The sequence below is a fragment of the Choloepus didactylus genome, chromosome X (assembly GCF_015220235.1).
Source record: "Choloepus didactylus isolate mChoDid1 chromosome X, mChoDid1.pri, whole genome shotgun sequence".
Classification (NCBI taxonomy): Eukaryota; Metazoa; Chordata; class Mammalia; order Pilosa; family Megalonychidae; genus Choloepus; species Choloepus didactylus.
Window position 1 is genome coordinate 170,831,178 of NC_051334.1, and position 19,994 is coordinate 170,851,171.

At 37.9% G+C, this 19,994-nt stretch overlaps 1 protein-coding gene across 1 annotated transcript in view; it reads left to right on the forward strand.

Moving 5' to 3' along the window:
- The window catches only part of LOC119522469 (RNA helicase Mov10l1-like), a 165,104-nt gene that overhangs the window by 39,043 nt on the left and 106,067 nt on the right, over positions 1 to 19,994 (forward strand). The window contains 1 exon segment of the mRNA XM_037820922.1: positions 11 to 125. Within this exon segment, the coding sequence (XP_037676850.1) occupies positions 11 to 125 (115 nt within the window).

Below are 19,994 nucleotides of genomic sequence, written 5' to 3' on the forward strand. Positions count from 1 at the left end.
TTTTTTAAAGGCATTCAAGACGAGCACTTCCAAATTTCCTTCCACATTATCCCATCCCAGAGACACTTAAAAAGTGCGTGGAACAAAACTTTGACATACTGACTTTTCAGCCATTACTTGCAGAGGTAGGGAAATTGTGTGTTATTGCATGTGAATAAAACATTTGACTTCTCTTTTTAAGTCTTGTTTTCTGATCTGTCAAAAGTAGGGATGCCTGCCTTCTCAGACTGAGATCTTATTTGGTTTATTTTTATGATAGTTAACTAGGAACTGGAAGAAAAAGGTAAAAACTGGCAAAAGGAGTTTGTTTATGCCTTTGAAATTACATGCTCATGTATTTTTCACACTACTCTAGCCTGAAGACATACCAGGAAGTGTATGTCATCAGTGACCTTCACTGGGTCTTTTGAAGGCTGGTGATACAGGGAAAGAGTAGGAGGTACCTTTTGCCTTTAACCTAGTCACTCTCAGCTAGACCAGAGAGTCATTTAAGCTTTTTTGAGATATAAATTACATATCATTAAATTCACCCATATAAGGTGGGCAATTTTTTTTTTAGTAAATTTTCAGAGCATGCACCTATCTCCGCAATCCTGTTTTAGAACCTTTCCATTACCCCAGTAATATCCTTCATGGCCATTTATTCAATCTGTGTTCTTGCCCTTAGCTCCAGAAAACCAGTAATATGCTTTCTATCTCTATAGATTTGCCTTTTGTGGACATTTTGTATAAGAGGAATTATATAATATGTAGTCTTTTGTGCCTGACTTCTTTGACTTAGCATAAAGTTTTTGAGGTTCATCCATGTTGTAGCATTTAGTTTGTTTCTTTTTATTTTATGCCCAATTTTATTTATCCATTGATCAGTTGATCTGTATGTAGGTTGTTTCCACTTTTGGGTTATTATGGATAATGCTGTTAAAATCACTCATGTACAAGTCTTTGTGCCCATATGTTTTCATTTCTTCTGGGCAGATACCAAGGAGTGGAATTGCTCAGCTGCATGAAAAATTTATGTTTAACTCTTGAAGAAACTGCCAAATTGTTTACCCAAGTAGCCGCAAAATTTTACATTCCCACCGGTAATGTATGAGTGTTCCAGTTTCTTCACATCCTGACAAACACTTGTTACAGTCCGTCTTGTTGATGATAGCCATTCTAGTAGGTTAGAAGTAGTATCTTCTAGTGGATTTAATTTGCATTTCCATAATAATTAATAATATTGAGCACCTGTCCATGTGCTTATTAACCATGTGTGTATCTTCTTTGGAGAAATGTCTATGCAGATCTTTTGTCTTTTTAGAAAAATTGGTTGTTTGCCTTTTTATAATTGAGTTGTAATAGTTCTTTATTTGTTCTTCATATGTTCTGGATGTAAGTCCTTCAATCTGTCTGTTTTTTTCTTTTGTGCATTGTGCTTTTGGATGTCATGTCTTGGAAACAATTGCCTAATCCAAGGTCATGAAGATTTATGCCTATGATTTTTTTCCCAAGAGTTTTATAGTTTTAGCACTTACGTTTAGGTCTGTCATCCATTTTGAATTAATTTATGTGTATGGTGTAAGCAAGGTATCCAGTTTCATTCTTTTTTGGATGAGTATCCAGTTGTCCCAGCACCATTTGTTAAAAATCCTATTAACTTGTCTTGGCAGGTTTGTTGAAAATCATTTATAATGTAACCATTTTTTGTGGACTCTTATTTCTGTTTCTATATATCTATTCTTATGTCAGCACCACCCTCTCTTAATTACTTTAGCTTTGTGGTAAGTTTTGAAATCAAGAAGTATAAGTTCTCCAGTTTGATTCTTCTTTTTCAAGATTGTTTTGGCTATTCTGGGCCATTTGCCTTTCCATATGAATGTTATGCTCAGCCTTTGGTGCAAAATAGCCTTCTGGTATTTTGATAGGGATTGCATTGAATGAATTAGGCAGCCACTTTTGAGTGGGAAGTGTTCTGAGCCCTCAGTTGCTCCCCTCAGGACAGGTGCTATCCTGTCATTGCTCTTAGTTCATTGAGGGGAAGTATAATATGGTCAAACACCTAACAATTCCTTACTCTCCTCATCACAATACCTTGGGGGAAGGTTTTTTCTATTCCTAAGTAGACGTTAAAAGTTAAGGAGCTCCACAATAATTGTGGGAGACTTCAACACATCACTCTCTCCTATAGATAGATCAACCAGTCAGAAGACCAACAAGGAAATTGAAAACCTAAACAATCTGATAAATGAATTGGATTTAACAAACATATATAGAACATTACATCCCAAATTACCAGGATACACATTCTTCTCTAGTGCTCACGGAACTTTCTCCAGAATAGATCATATGCTGGGACATAAAACAAGCCTCAGTAAATTAAAAAAATAATTGAAATTATTCAAAGCACATTCTCTGACCACAATGGAATACAATTACAAGTCAATAACCATTGGAGACTTAGAAAATTCACAAATACCTGGAAATTAAACAACACACTCCTGACCAATCAGTGGGTTAAAGAATAAATAGCAAGAGAAATAGCTAATTATATAGAGATGAATGAAAATGAGAACATAACATATCAAAACTTATGGGATGCAGCAAAAGCGGTACTGAGGGGGAAGTTTATAGCACTAAACACATATATTGAAAAGGAAGAAAGAAGTAAAATCAGAGAACTAATGGAGCAACTGAAGAAGCTAGAAAATGAACAGCAAACCAATCCTAAACCAAGTAGAAGAAAAGAAATAAAAAGGATTAAAGCAGAAATAAATGACATAGAGAACAAAAAAAAATTGAATAAATAACGCCAAAAGTTGGTTCTTTGAGAAGATCAACAAGATTGACAAGCCCCTAGGTAGACTGACAAAATAAAAAAGAGAGAAGACCCATATAAACAAAATAATGAATGAGAAAGGTGACATTATTACGGATCCTGAAGAAATTAAAAAAAAATTATAAGAGGAAACTATGAACAACTGTATGCCAACAAACTGGATAATGTAGAGGAAATGGACAACGTCCTGGAAACATATGAACAACGTAGACTGACCAGAGAAGAAATAGAAGACCTCAACCAACCAATCACAAGCAAAGAGATCCAATCAGTCATCAAAAATCTTCCCACAAATAAATGCCCAGGGCCAGATTGCTTCACAGGGGAATTTAACCAAACTTCCCAAAAAGAACTGACACCAATCTTACTTAAACTCTTTCAAAACATCAAAGAAAATGGAACACTATCTAACTCATTTTATGAAGCTAACATCAATCTAATACCAAAACCAGGCAAAGATGCTATAAAAAAGGAAAACTATAGGCCAATCTCCCTAATGAATATAGATGCAAAAATCCTCAACAAAATACTTGCAAATAGAATCCAAAGACACATTAAAAAAGTCATACACCATGACCAAGTGGGGTTCATTCCAGGCATGCAAGGATGGTTCAATGTAAGAAAATCAATCAATGTACTACAGCACATTAACAAAACAAAACAAAAAAAATCAAATGGTCATCTCAGTAGATGCTGAAAAAGCATTCAACAAAATCCAACATCCCTTTTTGATAAAAACCCTTCAAAAGGTAGGAATTGAAGGAAACTTCCTCAATATGATAAAGAGCATATATGAAAAACCCACAGCCAGCATAGTACTCAATGGTGAGAGACTGAAAGCCTTCCCTCTAAGATCAGGAACAAGACAAGGATGCCCGCTATCACCACTGTTATTCAACATTGTGCTGGAAGTGCTAGCCAGGGCAATCTGGCAAGACAAAGAAATAAAAGGCATCCAAATTGGAAAGGAAGAAGTAAAACTGTCATTATTTGCAGATGATATGATCTTATATCTGGAAAACCCTGAGGAATTGACGATACAGCTACTAGAGCTATTAAACAAATTAAGCAAAGTAGCGGGGTACAAAAGTAATGCACATAAGTCAATAGTATTTCTATATACTAGAAATGAACAAAGTGAAAAGACACTCAAGAAAAAGATACCGTTTTCAATAGCAACTAAAAAATCAAGTACCTAGGAATAAATTTAACCAAAGATGTAAAAGTCCTATACAAAGAAAACTACATAACTCTACTAAAAGAAATAGAAGGGGACCTTAAAAGATGGAAAAATATTCCATGTTCATGGATAAGAAGGCTAAATGTCATTATTAAGATGTCAATTCTACCCAACCTCATCTACAGATTCAATGCAATCCCAATCAAAATTCCAACAACCTACTTTGCAGACTTGGAAAAGCTAGTTATCAAATTTATTTGGAAAGGGAAGATGCCTCGAATTGCTAAAAACACTGTAAAAAGAAAAACGAAGTGGGAGGACTTATACTGCCTGACTTTGAACCTTGTTATAAAGCCACAGTAGTCAAAACAGCATGGTACTGGCACAAAGATAGACATATTGATCGATGGAACTGAATTGAGAATTTGGAGATAGACCCCCAGATCTACGGCTGACTGATCTTTGATAAGGCCCCCAAAGCCACCGAACTGGGACATAACAGTCTTTTCAACTAATGGGGCTGGGAGAGTTGGGTATCCATATCCAAAAGAATGAAAGAGGGCCCCTACCTCACACCCCACGCAAAAATTAACTCAGGGATCTCAATATAAAAGACAGTGCCATAAAACTCCTAGAAGATAATGTAGGAAAACATCTTCAAGACCTTGTATTAGGTGGCCACTTCCTAGACCTTACACCCAAAGCACAAGCAACAAAAGGAAAAATAGATAAATGGGAACTCCTCAAGCTTAGAAGTTTCTGTACCTCAAAGGAATTTGTCAAAAAGGTGAAGACGCAGCCAACTCAACGGGAAAAAAAATTTTGGAAACCATGTATCTGACAAAAGACTGATATCTTGCATATATAAAGAAATCCTACAACTCAATGACAGTAGTACAGACAGCCCAATTATAAAATGGGCAAAAGATATGAAAAGACAGTTCTCTGAAGAGGAAATACAAATGGCCAAGAAACACATGAAAAAATGTTCAGCTTCACTAGCTATTAGAGAGATGCAAATTAAGACCACAATGAGATACCATCTCACACCAATTAGAATGGCTGCCATTAAACAGACAGGAAGCTACAAATGCTGAGGAGGATGTGGAGAAATTGGATCTCTTATTCACTGTTGGTGGGAGTGTATAATGGTTTAGCCACTCTGGAAGTCAGTCTGACAGTTCCTTAGAAAACTAGATACAGAGTTACCTTTTGATCCAGCGATTGTACTTCTCGGTATATACCCGGAAGATCTGAAAGCAGTGACACGAACAGATATCTGCACGCCAATGTTCAGAGCGGCATTATTCACAATTGCCAAGGGATAGAAACAACCCAAATGTCCTTCAACAGGTAAGTGGATAAATAAAATGTGGTACATACACACGGATGGAATACTACACGGCAGTAAGAAGGAACGATGTCGTGAAACATATGACAACATGGATGAACCTTGAAGATATAATGCTGAGCGAAATAAGCCAGGCACCAAAAGAGAAATATTATATGCTACCACTAATGTGAACATTGAAAAATGTAAAATAAATGGTTTCTAATGTAGAATGTAGGGGAACTAGCAATAGAGAGCAATTAATGGAGGGGAAATGATAACCCAATAAGAACAGATAAGCCATCGTGGGTGAATTTAACATTCTGGGAATGCCCAGAGATGACTATGGTTCAATTTCTGATGGGTATGGTGGGAACGAGTTCACAGAAATGTTGCTATATTAGTTTACTTTCATGGAGTAGAGTAGGAACATGTTGGAAGTAAAGTAGTTATTTTAGGTTAGTTGTCTTTTTCTTACTCCCTTGTTATGTTATGGTTTGTTTGAAATGTTTTTTTACTGGTTGTTTTTTTTAAAAATTTTTGGTATAGTTAATTTAAAAAAAAAGGTTAATTAAAAAATAAAAATGAAAAAAATATGTAGAGCCCCCTTGCGGAGCTGGTGGAGAATGCACGGGTGTTGGGCTTCCCCACCTCGATGGTTGCTGATGTGCTCGCAGACATAGGGGACTGGTGGTTTAATGGGCTGAGCCCTCTACCACAGGACTTGCCCTTGGCAAGACTGTTGCTGCAACGGAGAGGCTAGGCCTCCCTATAATTGTGCCTAAGAGCCTCCTCCCGAATGCCTCTTTGTTGCTGAGATGTGGCCCTCTCTCTCTAGCTAAGCCAACTTGGCAGGTGAAATCACTGCCTGCCCCCCTATGTGGGATCTGACACCCAGGGGAGTGATTCTCCCTGGCAACATGGAATATGACTCCTGGGGAAGAATCTAGACCCAGCATCATGGGATGAACTTCTTCTTGACCAAAAGGGGGATGTGAAATGAAATGAATTAAGGTTCAGTGGCTGAGAGATTCCAAAAGGAGCCGAGAGGTCACTCGGGTGGGCACTCTTATGCACAATATAGACAACCCTGTTTAGGTTCTAATGAACTGGAATAGCTAGCAGTAAATACCTGAAACTATCAAACTACAACCCAGAACCCTTGAATCTTGAAGACGATTGTATAAAAATGTAGCTTATGAGGGGTGACAATGTGATTGGGAAAGCCATATGGACCACACTCCCCTTTCTCCAGTGTATGGATGAATGAGTAGAAAAATGGGGGAAAAAAAGGCACCCAGTGTTCTTTTTTACTTTAATTGTTCTTTTTGACTTTAATTTTTATTCTTATTATTTTTGTGTGTGTGGTAATGAAAATGTTCAAAAATTAATTTTGGTGATGAACGCACAACTATATAATGGTACCGTGAACAATTGAACGTACGCTTTGTATGACTGCATGGTATGTGAATATATCTCAGTAAAAATGAATTAAAGAAAAAAAGTCTGCCCTCCACAGAGTTCCTGACACACAGTAGGTACACATAAGTATTTGTTGAATTAATGCTGGAATGAATGGGTTATTGGATATATTGTAATCTTTTGACCTAGACATAGGAAGAGAATATTTTGGACAGACTATTGGGGTAAAAGGAATTCCAAATAGAGTGGATGTACTCCAGAGCCCTGATCTTGGGGACTAGGAGAAAGTGCTTAGGACTGTACATCTGGTGAAGCTTGCTGGCCTCAGTAACCCATTGCTTACAGGGACATGGAAAATATCTTTAAAAGTATCGCTGCAACCTCTCCAAAGACAGGCAAGTTGAGTATCAAAATGTCAAGACACTGTAGTCATGTTAGAAAAATAACAGCAGAGGCACACGCCTGATTTTCAGTTCCACTTGCATAATAAGAAAGAAAGGAAAGAAGAAAGGAAGGAAGGAAAGGAGGGAAGGAGAGAGGGATGGAGGGAAGAAGGGGGAAAAGAAGCTTTTACTTTTCATAAGGTTATTTTCTGCTTTTCAAATTCCTGACATATGTAAAATATGGACTGGAACTGTTTGCTCAGTCTGATGCTAAATTTTAACTGAAATTCTATTTGGTTCTTTATGAAAAACCATCACAGATAAATAAAATGTAAAAAAATTTGTAAAAAAAATATTATCTCACATTTCTATACGAAGGTATAATTTAAAATGGTATTTTAAATAAACATATTAAGATTATTTAAGGTCTTATATTAGACACTTGCATATCTAATCTGATGAAAGAATAAAATACAAGTTAGCATTTTGTTCAAATTCATTTTAGATTAGTCAGATACTATACTATATTTTTATATAAATTAGAATCCCCAAAATTTATCTTAGAGTGGAAGTTGAAGAATTAGGGGTAATTCTTTAAACCAGCCAACTTTATACTTCGTTATGTGAAGTCAGGCAGTGGTAAGAAAGTGGAACAATCCTTGAGATGCCAAGCTGGCCCATTTGCCACCAAACCTAGACTTTTACCTAGAAGAATTACATGCTTATACATGTTGCTATTGAGACCATGCTAAACATTCACCTCTAGAAAAACTTCAGTGCAAAAGACATACAAGAGTTTGAAAACTCACTGCTGAACAAATCAATTTCTTCCTTTTCCTTCTTTCTCTAAGGATATCCCAAATGAATGTATGCTTAATACCAAACCAATTTTTAAATACACATTACTTACAGAAATAGTTTTAAGATTTGGTCAAATAATTCATATGTGATTAGACTCCCCAGTTACAGTAAACCATTTCTGCTTGTTAGTTGTGACTTTTGAACCCCTGCTCTTGACTTGTAGAGTAAAGAAGACCCTGGAAATGGTTTTGAAGAGGTGGTACCCTAAACTGTCACTCATCCTATTGATAATCTTATGGCCTTTCAAATAATTTTCTTGGGGTAACCAGAAAATGCAGCTTTGCCAGAAAGACTATTTGCCTTTTGTGCTGGTTTGCATGTATTATGTCCCACAGAAAAAGCCATGTTCTTTAATGCAATCTTGTGGGGACAGACTGATTAATCTTTTTGATTATGGTGTGACCTTTTGATTGGATGTTTCCATGGAGAGTTGACCCCGCCCATTCAGGATAGGTCTAGATTAGTTTACTGTAGTCCTTTAAAGAGAGCTTTCACAGAGCAGCTGAGAGGGACATTGTGGAGAGAAGCTAAGAGCTGACACTGATGCTGACGCTTAGAAGTGCTTGGAGATGCAGACAGAAGGACGTTTAGCTAAGAGATGAAGCCCAGAGTTTGCCCTGGGATATGCTAAGGCAGGACACCCAGGCGCTTAGAAAGAAACATCCTGGGAGAAAGAACCAAGAACACGCTGCAGCTGAGAGAGACATTTTGGAGACAGCCATTGAAAGCAGACTTCTGTTGACTCTTTGGACATGCTAGCCCAGAATTTGCTCGGGAGAAGCTAAGAGAGGACTAAACACCCCAAGAGCAACATTTTGAAGACTGTGCAGGAGCTGAGATTGGAGCTAGAACACAACCTGGGATCAGCAGTTGCCAGACACATGCCTTCCCAGCTAACAGAGGTTTTCTGGATGCCATTGGCCTTCCTTTGGTGAAGGTATTACTTATGTTGATGCCTTAATTTGGACATTTTCATGGCCTTCAGACTGTAAATTTGTAACCGAATAAACCCCCTTTATAAAAGCCAGTCCATTTCTGGTATTTTGCATAACAGCAGCATTAGCAAACCGGAACACCTTCCAATAAATCTTCACGTTAAAATTGCAATGATGTCTTTTCCACCAGTGACATTTGTTTGCTTACTTATCTAGTGTAATGGATCAGCAGAAGCTAAAACGAGTTGGAGTCTTTTGTGGTTTTGGATGTTGTATGTTGTAGTTGTAACTGATGTTTTATTTTGTTTAACCTTTACCACTATCATTCTTGTCAAAATAATATATTTTCAAGTTTAAACAATCAAGTTGCTTGAGATGTTCATAATGAGAAACAGCAGTTTGATACATCTGCCCTCCTTCAAGTAGCAGTTCTGCTCACCAGTGAAAACAACATTCAGCTGCTTGGGCTCTTCTGGACTTTACCTTCCATTTTCATTCTTGATTTTTCTCAATTTTATAAATTATTAGTAACCCACTTTATGAAACATGAGGATTTAATTCTCTTATGCCACCATAATTTATATGGTCAAATGACTATTTTTAGAGACATCAGTTAACTCTGTTTATATGAAGATGATTATACATTATTATTCACAGAAATGCCAAGTGATATACTCGGATTTCTTCCTTTTATTTTCTTTTAACTGGTATTACTAAATTCCTCATTTCTCCACTTTATATAGTCCTGTGTAAGACTATATAAATGATCTTAATTTTTACCCTATACTCCACCAAATCTACACTCCCTGTCCTAGTTTGCTAATGCTGCAGAATGCAAAACACCAGAGATGGATAGGCTTTTATAAAACGGGGGTTTATTTCACTACACAGTTACAGTCTTAAGGCCACAAAGTGTCCAAGGTAACACCCCGGCAATCGGGTACCTTCACCGGAGGATGGCCAATGGCGTCCGGAAAACCTCTGTTAGCTGGGAAGGCAGCTGGCGTCTGCTCCAAAGCTCCGGCCTCAAAACGGCTTTCTCCTAGGACGTTCCTCTCTAGCAAGCTTGCTCCTCTTCAAAACATCACTCCCAGCTGCACTCAGTCCCCCCCCCCCCCCCCCCCCCCCCCCCCCCCCCCCCCCCCCCCCCCCGTCAGCTCATTTATATAGTTCCACCGATCAAGGCCCACCCTGAATGGGCGGGGCCACACCTCCATGGGAACATCTCATCAGAATCATTACCCACAGCTGGGTGGGGCACATTCCAAGCAAATCCAACCATCACCAAAAGGTCTGCCCCACAAAACTACAAAGACAGTGGCATTTGGGGGACACAATACATTCAAACCGGCACACTCCCTTTGTCCTAACTTCTTTTTTAGCTAAATGGTCTACCATAACAGATCAGATTATTGTGTCACCTTTTTCCTCCTAGAAACCTTTCCCTAGAACTCTTCTATCCACTAGCTCCCTAGGCCTTGTTTGAGCTGCCTTCCAAAGATTTCCCTTTTACCTCTCTCTTGAGATGGATTTACTGTTTCCTAGACACCACAAATTCCTCTTTCTTTATTCCCTATTTGCTACTTTTCCGGCAGCATTTTCTCCATACAATACTAGGAAAAGGTACATGAAAAGAAACTTTTTGTGACCTTGCATGGATATGACTTCATTCTATACTTATATTTGGTTGGTGGCTTATTTGCATATGGCATCCAACATTGAAAATACTTTTCCCTCCAAATTGTAAAGATATGTTGCCTTTATCTTTTGTTGCTGTAGAGAAGTATGATACCATTATGATTCTTGATATTTTATGTATGACTTCCTTGTTTGTTATCAGTTTATTTCTCTTTAAAAGCTTTTATGATTTACTCTATTTCTGAGGGTTCTGAATTTTTATTCCGATGTTCCTTGATATGAGTCTTTCTGGGAAATGTTATCATATTATTTATTTTACCATATCATCCCCTCAAAAATTCTGTTCTCTTTTTGTGGAACTCATATTAATAAGATAGTGGACTTTCAAAAAAAAAAAAGTTAAGGAGCATACTTTCTAGACAAAGGAACTTCTCACAGGAAATTCAGATTCTTCTTTTGTTGCCCATATGTAGTCTGTCTGCTGGGAGGACACACGCAGATTTCCTGAGAGAGAGAAATTTGAGCCTTTTATAGGGAGGGGGGTTGCTGATGGCATGAGTGAGTAGAGGGAGAAGTTAAAATACAACAGAGAAAAGGAAGAAGGCTCAGAAGGAAACTGAAGTAGAAGGGTATCTAGCACTGTCAGAGTATTGTCTTTAAACCTGCTGAGGGGTATGCACCTCACTCTGTGCAAATGATAGTGATGTCTGTGTGTGCAGCTTTTCCCAGCTGCTAAGTACTGGGGTTACAGAGATGGATGACTGAGAGCCAGCACTGGATCCAAAGGGACATTGGAGGAGGATGGGAATATGATGCTGTACATTGTGGTAGGTTCTGTAATAGCAGAGATTGAAGGAATAAAGGAGGGGGATGGTCAACTCCCCAAGGCTTGTTGACATTCTTGAAGAAGAGTAAAAGTTGGCCAGTGAGACTAAGACGGGAGACTATGTTGCATGCAAAGGGAATATCATGTACAGATAAAGAGAGAGGTGTTGAGGGGCATGACATTTTGGGGAACTAGAAGTAGTGTGTTGTTGGATTTGGACTCAAGTGTAAAATCATAGACCTGGAAGGATGTGAGACTGAAAAGATGGAGGCAACCAAATCTTTAAAGAGCCTGGAAACAGTGCAAAGGAGTTTGAATGTGTTTCAGATGCTTCATCTCCTAGGATAGTAACACTGTCAGGTTTTTATGGTGGAAGAATCGCTGTGGGGGAAGGCAGCAGTGAGGAGAAATTATAGGGAAGGGTCTGGCACATCTCATGGCAGGGAGATGTGATAATTGTTCTTCCGGTAGTCTTGAGGAGTGATTTTAGATCCTGATCTGAGATCACAACAAAAGACTGTTAGTAAATAACTCCAAGACCAATGATGTCTCATTTTCCTCACCTGTAAAATGGGGACGATCATACTTACCCCGAGTTAACATGTGTCTGGCCCTCAGTAAGCACTCAGTAAATGTTAACTACTATAATAATGATAAAGATGATGATGATGATGATGTCACCTGGAAGATCTTTCCTCATGAATGTAGAAATCACTGAGGTCTGATACTGGTAGAATTAACTGGAAGAAATAAACATAGTCCTTGCCTGGCAGTAATGCTGATGATATTTTTTTTTACATTTTTTTATTTTGAATTATAACATATATACAGAAAAGTGATAACTTTTCAGAATACAATTTAACAAGTAGTTAGAAAGCAACTTTCAAAGAATGCTATGGTTTATGGTTCCAAAATTTCAGTTATTTATTTATTGTGAAGTATAGCATATATACAGAAATGTGATAACTTTCAAAGTACGATTTAACAAGTAGCTATAGAGAAAATTTCAAAGCATATTATATGTTACAGTTCCACCATGTCAGTTATTTCCTTCTAGCTATTCTAGTACCCTGCAAACCAAAAAAAAAAAAATATTTATATAAAGATTCAGTATTTGTAATCCTTTGTTAAATCCTATCTTGTCAGTTGCGACCCCTCTCTCTGGTTTGATCACTGTCTCAATCTTCAGGGATATCTGAGCAGTGACCACCCTAACAAGTTCAAATTGAAAAGAGGTGTTAACGTTATGGTGGAAGAGAGATGCATCTGGTTGATGTTCTTGGAGAGGCTGTTGCCTCTGGGTTTTAGGATTTATCTGGCATAGGAACAGTCTGGGGGATTCAAGTTTCTGAAAAGTAAACTTAGTGAAACTTTTATAGAGTCTCAGATAGGGATCTAGGTATTCTTTAGTATTTTCATGACTACTATTGATTAGGGCTTAGCATACTGTGGGCATTTAGATTATCTAGCTGGATCTTGAATAAGAGTAACCTCCAGGATAGCCTCTCAACTCTATTTGAACTCTCTTAGCCACTAAAACCTTATTTTATTGCCTTTCTTTTCCCCCTTGTTGGTCAAAAAGGCACTTTCAATCCCTCGATGCCAGGGGCAGGCTCATTCCTGGAATCCATGTCCCACATCGCCGGGAAGGCTCATTCATCTTGGGGGTCCTGTCCCATGTCGGGGAGAGGGTGATGAATTTATTTGCAGAGTTAAGCTTAGAGAGAGAAAGTCCACATTTAAGCAACAAAAGAGGTTCTCTGGAGGTGACTCCTAGGCATAATTATGGGTAGGCTTAGCCTCTCTTTTAAAACCGCAAGTTTCATCCGAGCAAGCCTCAATATTGAGGGCTTAACTTATAAAGCAGGGGGTTCCTAAGTTCACATAGCATATGTTATGTCCATGATAATCCATTCATATCTCACATTATTATCACTTAGCTGTACAATCCTCATCACTCTCCATTTTAAACAATTCTCATGACACAAAACATCTCATAGCTCTTGTCAGCCCTCAATTATTTGTCCCTAGTATTTGCATAATATTAGTATGGTATTCTTATCAATTATAGTCCCTACTATGCAATATGTATATTTTTCCCATATACCCTTCTGTTGTCAACTCTCTGCACTAGTGTCATACCTTAGAAGTATATGATGCAAGCACCTATCTATATTTGTGGTGCTGATTGTGGGAAACATGCCTTTAAACAGCCCCTTTCAATCCTATTCGCCTTCAATACAGCTCTGATACTTATAATCCCATTAACAAACAATCCTCACCCCTATCCATTCCCATACCTTTGAATTCACCATCATTAACATATCTGAACATATTAGATTATCATTCCCCCCTCATGAGCTACTATCACTAGTTCCCCAATATTCTACATTGTAAGACATTGATTTACATTGTTCATGGAGTTCATAGAAGTGGTAACATACAATATCTCTCCTTGTTGCGTCTTACTGCTGCATAGCATTCCATCGTGTGTATATACCACATTTTGTTGAGCCACTCATCTGTTGATGGACACTTGGATTGTTTCCATCTCTTGGCAGTTGTGAACAATGCTGCTATGAACATCAGTGTACAAATGTCTGTTCGTGTCACTGCTTTCAAATATTCTGGGTATATATCAAGAAGTGGAATTTCTAGATCATAGGTTGACTTGATATGTAGTTTCTGATAAACCGCCAAACTGTCTTCCAGAGTGGCTGTACCATTGTACAGTCCCACCAGAAATGAGTAAGAGTTCCAATTTCTCCACATCCTCTCCAGCATTTGTAGTTTCCTGTTTGTTTAATGGCAGCCATTCTTATTGGTGTGAGATGATATCTAATTTTGATCTTGATTTGCATCTCCCTAATACCTAATGAAGATAAGCATTTGTATTTCCTCTTTGGAGAAATGTCTTTTCATAACTTTTGCCCACTTTATAATTGGGCTGTTTGTACTATTGTCTGAGTTGTTGGATTTCTTTATATATACAATATATTAGTCTCTTATCAGATACATGTTTTCCAAAAATTTTCTCCCGTTGCGTTGGCTGCCTCATCACCTTATTGAAAAATTCTTTTGAGGTACGGAAGCTTTTGATTTTGAGGAATTCCCATTTATCTGTTTTTTCTTTTGTATCTTGTGTTTTGGCTGTAAGGTCTGAAAAGTGACCTCCTTATACTAGGTCTTGAAGGTGTTTCCCTACATTATTCTAGGAATTTTATTGTGCTGTCTCTTATATTAAGGTCTTTGATCGACTTGGAGTTGATTTTTGTATAGGGTGTGAGGTAGAGGTCCTCTTTCATTCTTTTTGTTATGGCTATTCAGTTCTCCCAGCCCCATTTGTGGAACAGACTGTTCTGTCCCAGTTCAGTGGATTTGGGGACCTTATCAAATATCATTCCACCATAGATCTGGGGGTCTCGTTCCAAACTCTAGATTTGATTCCATTGATCAATATTTCTAACTTTGTGCCAGTACCATGCTGTTTTGACCTTGACCACTGTTGCTAAATAGTAGACTTTAAAGACAGGAAGTTCAGTCCTCCCACTTTGTTCTTTTTTAGAATGTTTTGTGCAATTTGAGGCCCCTGTCCCTTCCAAACAAATTTGATAACTAGCTTTTCCAAGTCTGCAAAGTATGTTGTTGTAATTTTCATTGAAATTGTGTTGAATCTGTAGAACGGTTTGGGTAGAACTGACATCTTAATGACATTTAGCCATCTTATCCATGGACAGGGAATATCTTTCCACTTATTTAGGTCCTCTTTGGTTTCTTTTAGTAAAATTTTGTAATTTTCTGTGTAGAGGTCTCTTATGGCCTTGGTTAAGTTTATTCCTAGGTACTTGACTTTTTTAGTTGCCATTGTGAATGGAATTTTTTTCTTGAGTGTCTCTTCAGTTAGGTCATTTCTAATATAAAGGAACATTACTAACTTTTATTCATTAATCTTGTATCCCTCCACTTTGCTGAATATTGTGTTAGCTCAAGTGGTTTTACTGTTGATTTCTTGGGATTTTCCAAATATAACACTGTATCATCTGTAAATAATGACAGTTTTACTTCTTTCCAATTTAGATGCCTTTTTTTTCTTTGAATTTTTTTTTTATTAAATTCAGTTTTATTGAAATACATTCACACACCATACAATCATCCATGGTATACAATCCACTGTCCACAGTATGATAACATAGTTATGCGTTCATCACCACAATCTATCTCTGAACATTTCCCTTACGTCAGAAAGAACCAGAGCAAGAATAAAAAATAAAAGTGAAAAAAGAACACCCAAATCATCCCCCCATCCCACCCCATTTGTCCTTTAGTTTTTATCCCCATTTTTCTACTCATCCATGCACTAGATAAAGGGGGTGTGATCCACAAGGTCTTCACAATCACACTGTCACCCCTTGTAAGCTACATTATTATATAATTGTCTTCAGGAGTCCAGACTGCTGGGTTGGAGTTTGGTAGTTTCAGGTATTTACTTCTAGCTATTCCAATACATTAAAACCTAAGAGGTGTTATCTATATAGTGCATAAGAATGTCCACCAGAGTGACCCCTCGACTCCATTTGAAATCTCTCAGCCACTGAAACTATTTCATCTCATTTTGCATCCCCCTTTTGGTCAAGAAGATACTCTCAGTCCCACGATGCCGGGTCCACATTCATCCCCGGGAGTCATATTCTGCATTGCCAGGGAGATTTACACCCCTGGGAGTCGGGTCCCACGTAGTGGGGAGGGCAGTGAGTTCACCTGTCGAGATGGCTCAGTTAGAGAGAGAGGGCCACATCTGAGCACCAAAGAGGTACTCAGGGGGAGACTCTTAGGCACAATTACATGCAAGTTTAGACTCTCCTTTACAGTAACGAGCTTCATAGGGGCAAGTCCCATGATCGAGGGCTCAGCACGTCAAACCACCAGTCCCAATGTTTGTGACAACGTCAACACCAGTCCAGGTGAGGATGTCCAACACATCCGCACCTTCCCCGAGATCCTCGGGGCTGGGGAGGGGGAGGCTGTAAATATATTTTTTATTATCTGCCCAAATTACTCTGGGATGTGTCACTATTTCACTCCAGCCTATACTAACCTACCGTATCTCACTTCCTATTCAAAGTTCCGTGAAATTGTGGTGTTTGAACAAATCGACTGTAGAGTTTTACCGTTTAGAAAATTTAGATCCTGTACCAAATAGATATCTCTTCCCTTGGTCTCATATGGAAGTTGAAGTTTTAAAACACAATCAGTTTCAACCTTTACCCTTTGGCCTGGCTTGCCCTGGTCTTAACCGGACCTGCTTCATTCATATCACTAATTGAAGTCTGGGCTCTTTTTCAGTTTTTTTTTTTTTTTTTTTTGACTGTGGCTGTATGCACTAATACTGACATTCATATCTGCCAAGCTCTAGCTCTGAGTTTCAGGTGTCTCAGAGATATGCATTCTTCCAGAGACCAATCAGGTTATACGCCAGGGGATCAGCATCTCAAAGTTTAGAGATAGGCCTTACAATACAGGGATAGAGTTAACTGCTGTAAGAGCTTACAATCTAGGGACTATCACAATTATTATGTCCACGTTAGACTATGTTCTAAGATTCAATTCTGAGTTTACACATTGTAGTTAGTCCATATTGGTGAGGCATCATCCCTCTCACCATGTTTTCTGCAACACTTTTACTCCTATATATATATTTTCCTACAATTTTATGGAATTATATTCACATACCATACATTTATCCACAGTGTACAATCAGTTGTTCATGGTATCATCATAAAGTTGTACATTTATCACCACAATCAGCACTTGAACATATTGAGTACTACAAGAAAAAATGTTTTTTTTTTAGCAATAAGAAGAAAAATGATGAAAAGAAAAATAACATCATACAATACAATATACTACTAAGGACAGCAAATAACACCACTACCAAGAATCCCATATTCCTCCCCTGTATCCCCCTCTCATATACATTTAGCATTGGCATATTGCCTTTGTTACATTTAATGGAGGTATATTACAATGTTACTGTTGACCATAGACTCCAGTTTGCTTAGATTATGGTTTTTCCTGAATACCATCCCTTTTTCAAATTTCTACATGGTTGACATTCATTTGCTTTCCCACATGCAAAAACATTTTTATATTTGTATATTTAGTAACAGTCATTGGCCTCTCCAGTTTTTGCCACGTTATACAGTCCCAGTCTTTATCATCTATCTTTACCTCTGGTGTCATACATTCTCCCATCCCACCTCTTTCAGCTTTACTCACAGACATCTTTGTTCAGTGTACTTACAATACCGTGCTACCATCACACAGTATTATGCTATCTATTTCTGGTTCTATGCAATCAATCCTAAACATTCTGTAGTCCTTCAGCATCAAATGGCTGATCTCTGCCCTCTTTCTATCTCCTGGTCACCTGTGTTGTCAGCTTTTAACTCCCAAAGTTTGTTCATTAATGTCTGTTCATATTAGTGAGACCATACAGAATCTGTCCTTTTGTTTCTGGCTAACTTCACTCAACATAATGTCCTCAAGGTTCATCCACATTATTACATGATCCATGTCTTTGTTCTGTCTTACAGCTGCATAATATTCCATCATGTGTATATACCACAGTTTGTTTATCCACTCGTCCTTTGATGGACATTTGGGCTGTTTCCATCTCTTGGCAATTGTGAATAATGCTGCAATAAACATTGGTTTACAAATGTCTGTTTGTGTCTCAAGTTTCAGTTCCTCTGAGTATATACCTAGCAATGGAATAGCTGGGTCATATGGCAAATCTATATTTAGCTTCCTGAGGAACCTGCACACTGTCTTCCAGAGTGGTTGCACCATTCTACATTCCCACCAACAATGAATAAGTGTGCCTCTTTCTCCATATCCTCTCTAGCACTTGTCATTTTCTGTTTTTTTGGATAATGGCCATTCTCATAGGTGTGAGATGATATCTCATTGTGGTTTTGATTTGCATTTCCTTAATAGCCAGTGAAGTTGAGCATTTTTTCATGTTTTTGAGCCATTTGTATTTCCTCTTCAGAAAAATGTCTGTTCATGTCTTTTGCCCATTTTTTAATTGGATTGTTTGTCTTTCTGTTATTGAGATGCAGGATTCCTTTATATATTTGGGATATTAAACCCTTATCTGATATGTGGTTTCCAAATATCATCTCCCATTGTGTAGGTTGCCTTTTTACTTTTCTGACAAAGTCCTTTGATGTACAAAAGTGTTTAATTTCGAGGAGATCCCATTTGTCTATTTGTTCTTTGGTTGCTCGCGCCTTGGGTGTGAGGTCTAAGAAACCACCTCCTATCACAAGATCTTTAAGATATTGCCCAACGTTTTCTTCTAAGAGTTTTATGGTCTTGGTGCTAATGTTTAGGTCTTTGATCCACTTTGAGTTAATTTTGGTATAAGGTGTGAGATGGACATACTCTTTCATTCTTTTGGAAATGGATATCCAGTTCTCCAAACACCGTTTATTGAACAGGCTGCTCTTTCCCAGTTGCTTCAGCTTCACTGCCTTATCAAAGATCAGTTTTCCGCAGAGGCGAGGGTCTGCTTCTGAACACTCAATTCGATTCCATTGATCAGTATATCTGTCCTTATGCCTGTACCATGCTGTTTTGAGCACTGTAGCTTTGTAATATGCTTCAAAGTCAGGTAGTGTGAGACCACCCACTTCATTCCTCTTTCTCAAGATATTTTTGGCTATTCGGGGCACCTTACCCTTCCAAATAAATTTAGTTATTGGTTTTTCTCTTTCTGTAAAGTAAGTTGTTGGGATTTGAATTGGTATTGCATTGAATCTGTAAATCAGTTTAGGTAAAATTGCCATCTTAACTATATTTAGTCTTCCAATCCATGAACATGGTATGTTCTTCCATTTTTTCAGGTCTTGTTCAATTTCTTTTAGCAGTTTCTTATAGTTTTCTATGTAAAGGTCTTTTGTGTCCTTGGTTAAGTTTATTCCTAAATACTTGATTCTTTTGGTTGCTATTGTAAATGGGATTTTTTTCTTGATTTCCTCCTCTTGTTGCACATTACTTGTTTATAGGAACACTACAGATTTTTGCGTGTTGATCTTGTAGCCTGCTACTTTGCTGTATTCATTGACTAGTTCTAGTAGCTTTGCTGTAGATTTTTCTGGATTTCCTACATATAGAATCATGTCATCTGCAAATAGTGAAAGTTTTATTTCTTCCTCTCCAATTTGGGTGCCTTTTATTTCTTTTTCTTGCCTAATTGCTCTAGCTAGAGCTTCCAGCACAATGTTGAATAACAATGGTGATAGTGGGCATCCCTGTCTTGTTCCTGATCTTAGAGGAAAAGCTTTCAGTCTCTCCCCATTGAGTGTGATGTTAGCTGTGGGTTTTTCATATATTGCCTTGATCATATTGAAAAAGTTCCCTTCTATTCCTATCCTTTGAAGTGTTTTCATCAGGAAAGGATGTTGAATTTTGTCAAATGCCTTTTCTGCATCAATCGAGATGATCATGTGGTTCTTCTGCTTTGATTTATTGATGTGATATTTTACAATTGATTTTCTTGTGTTGAACCAGCCTTGCATACCTGGAATAAACCCCACT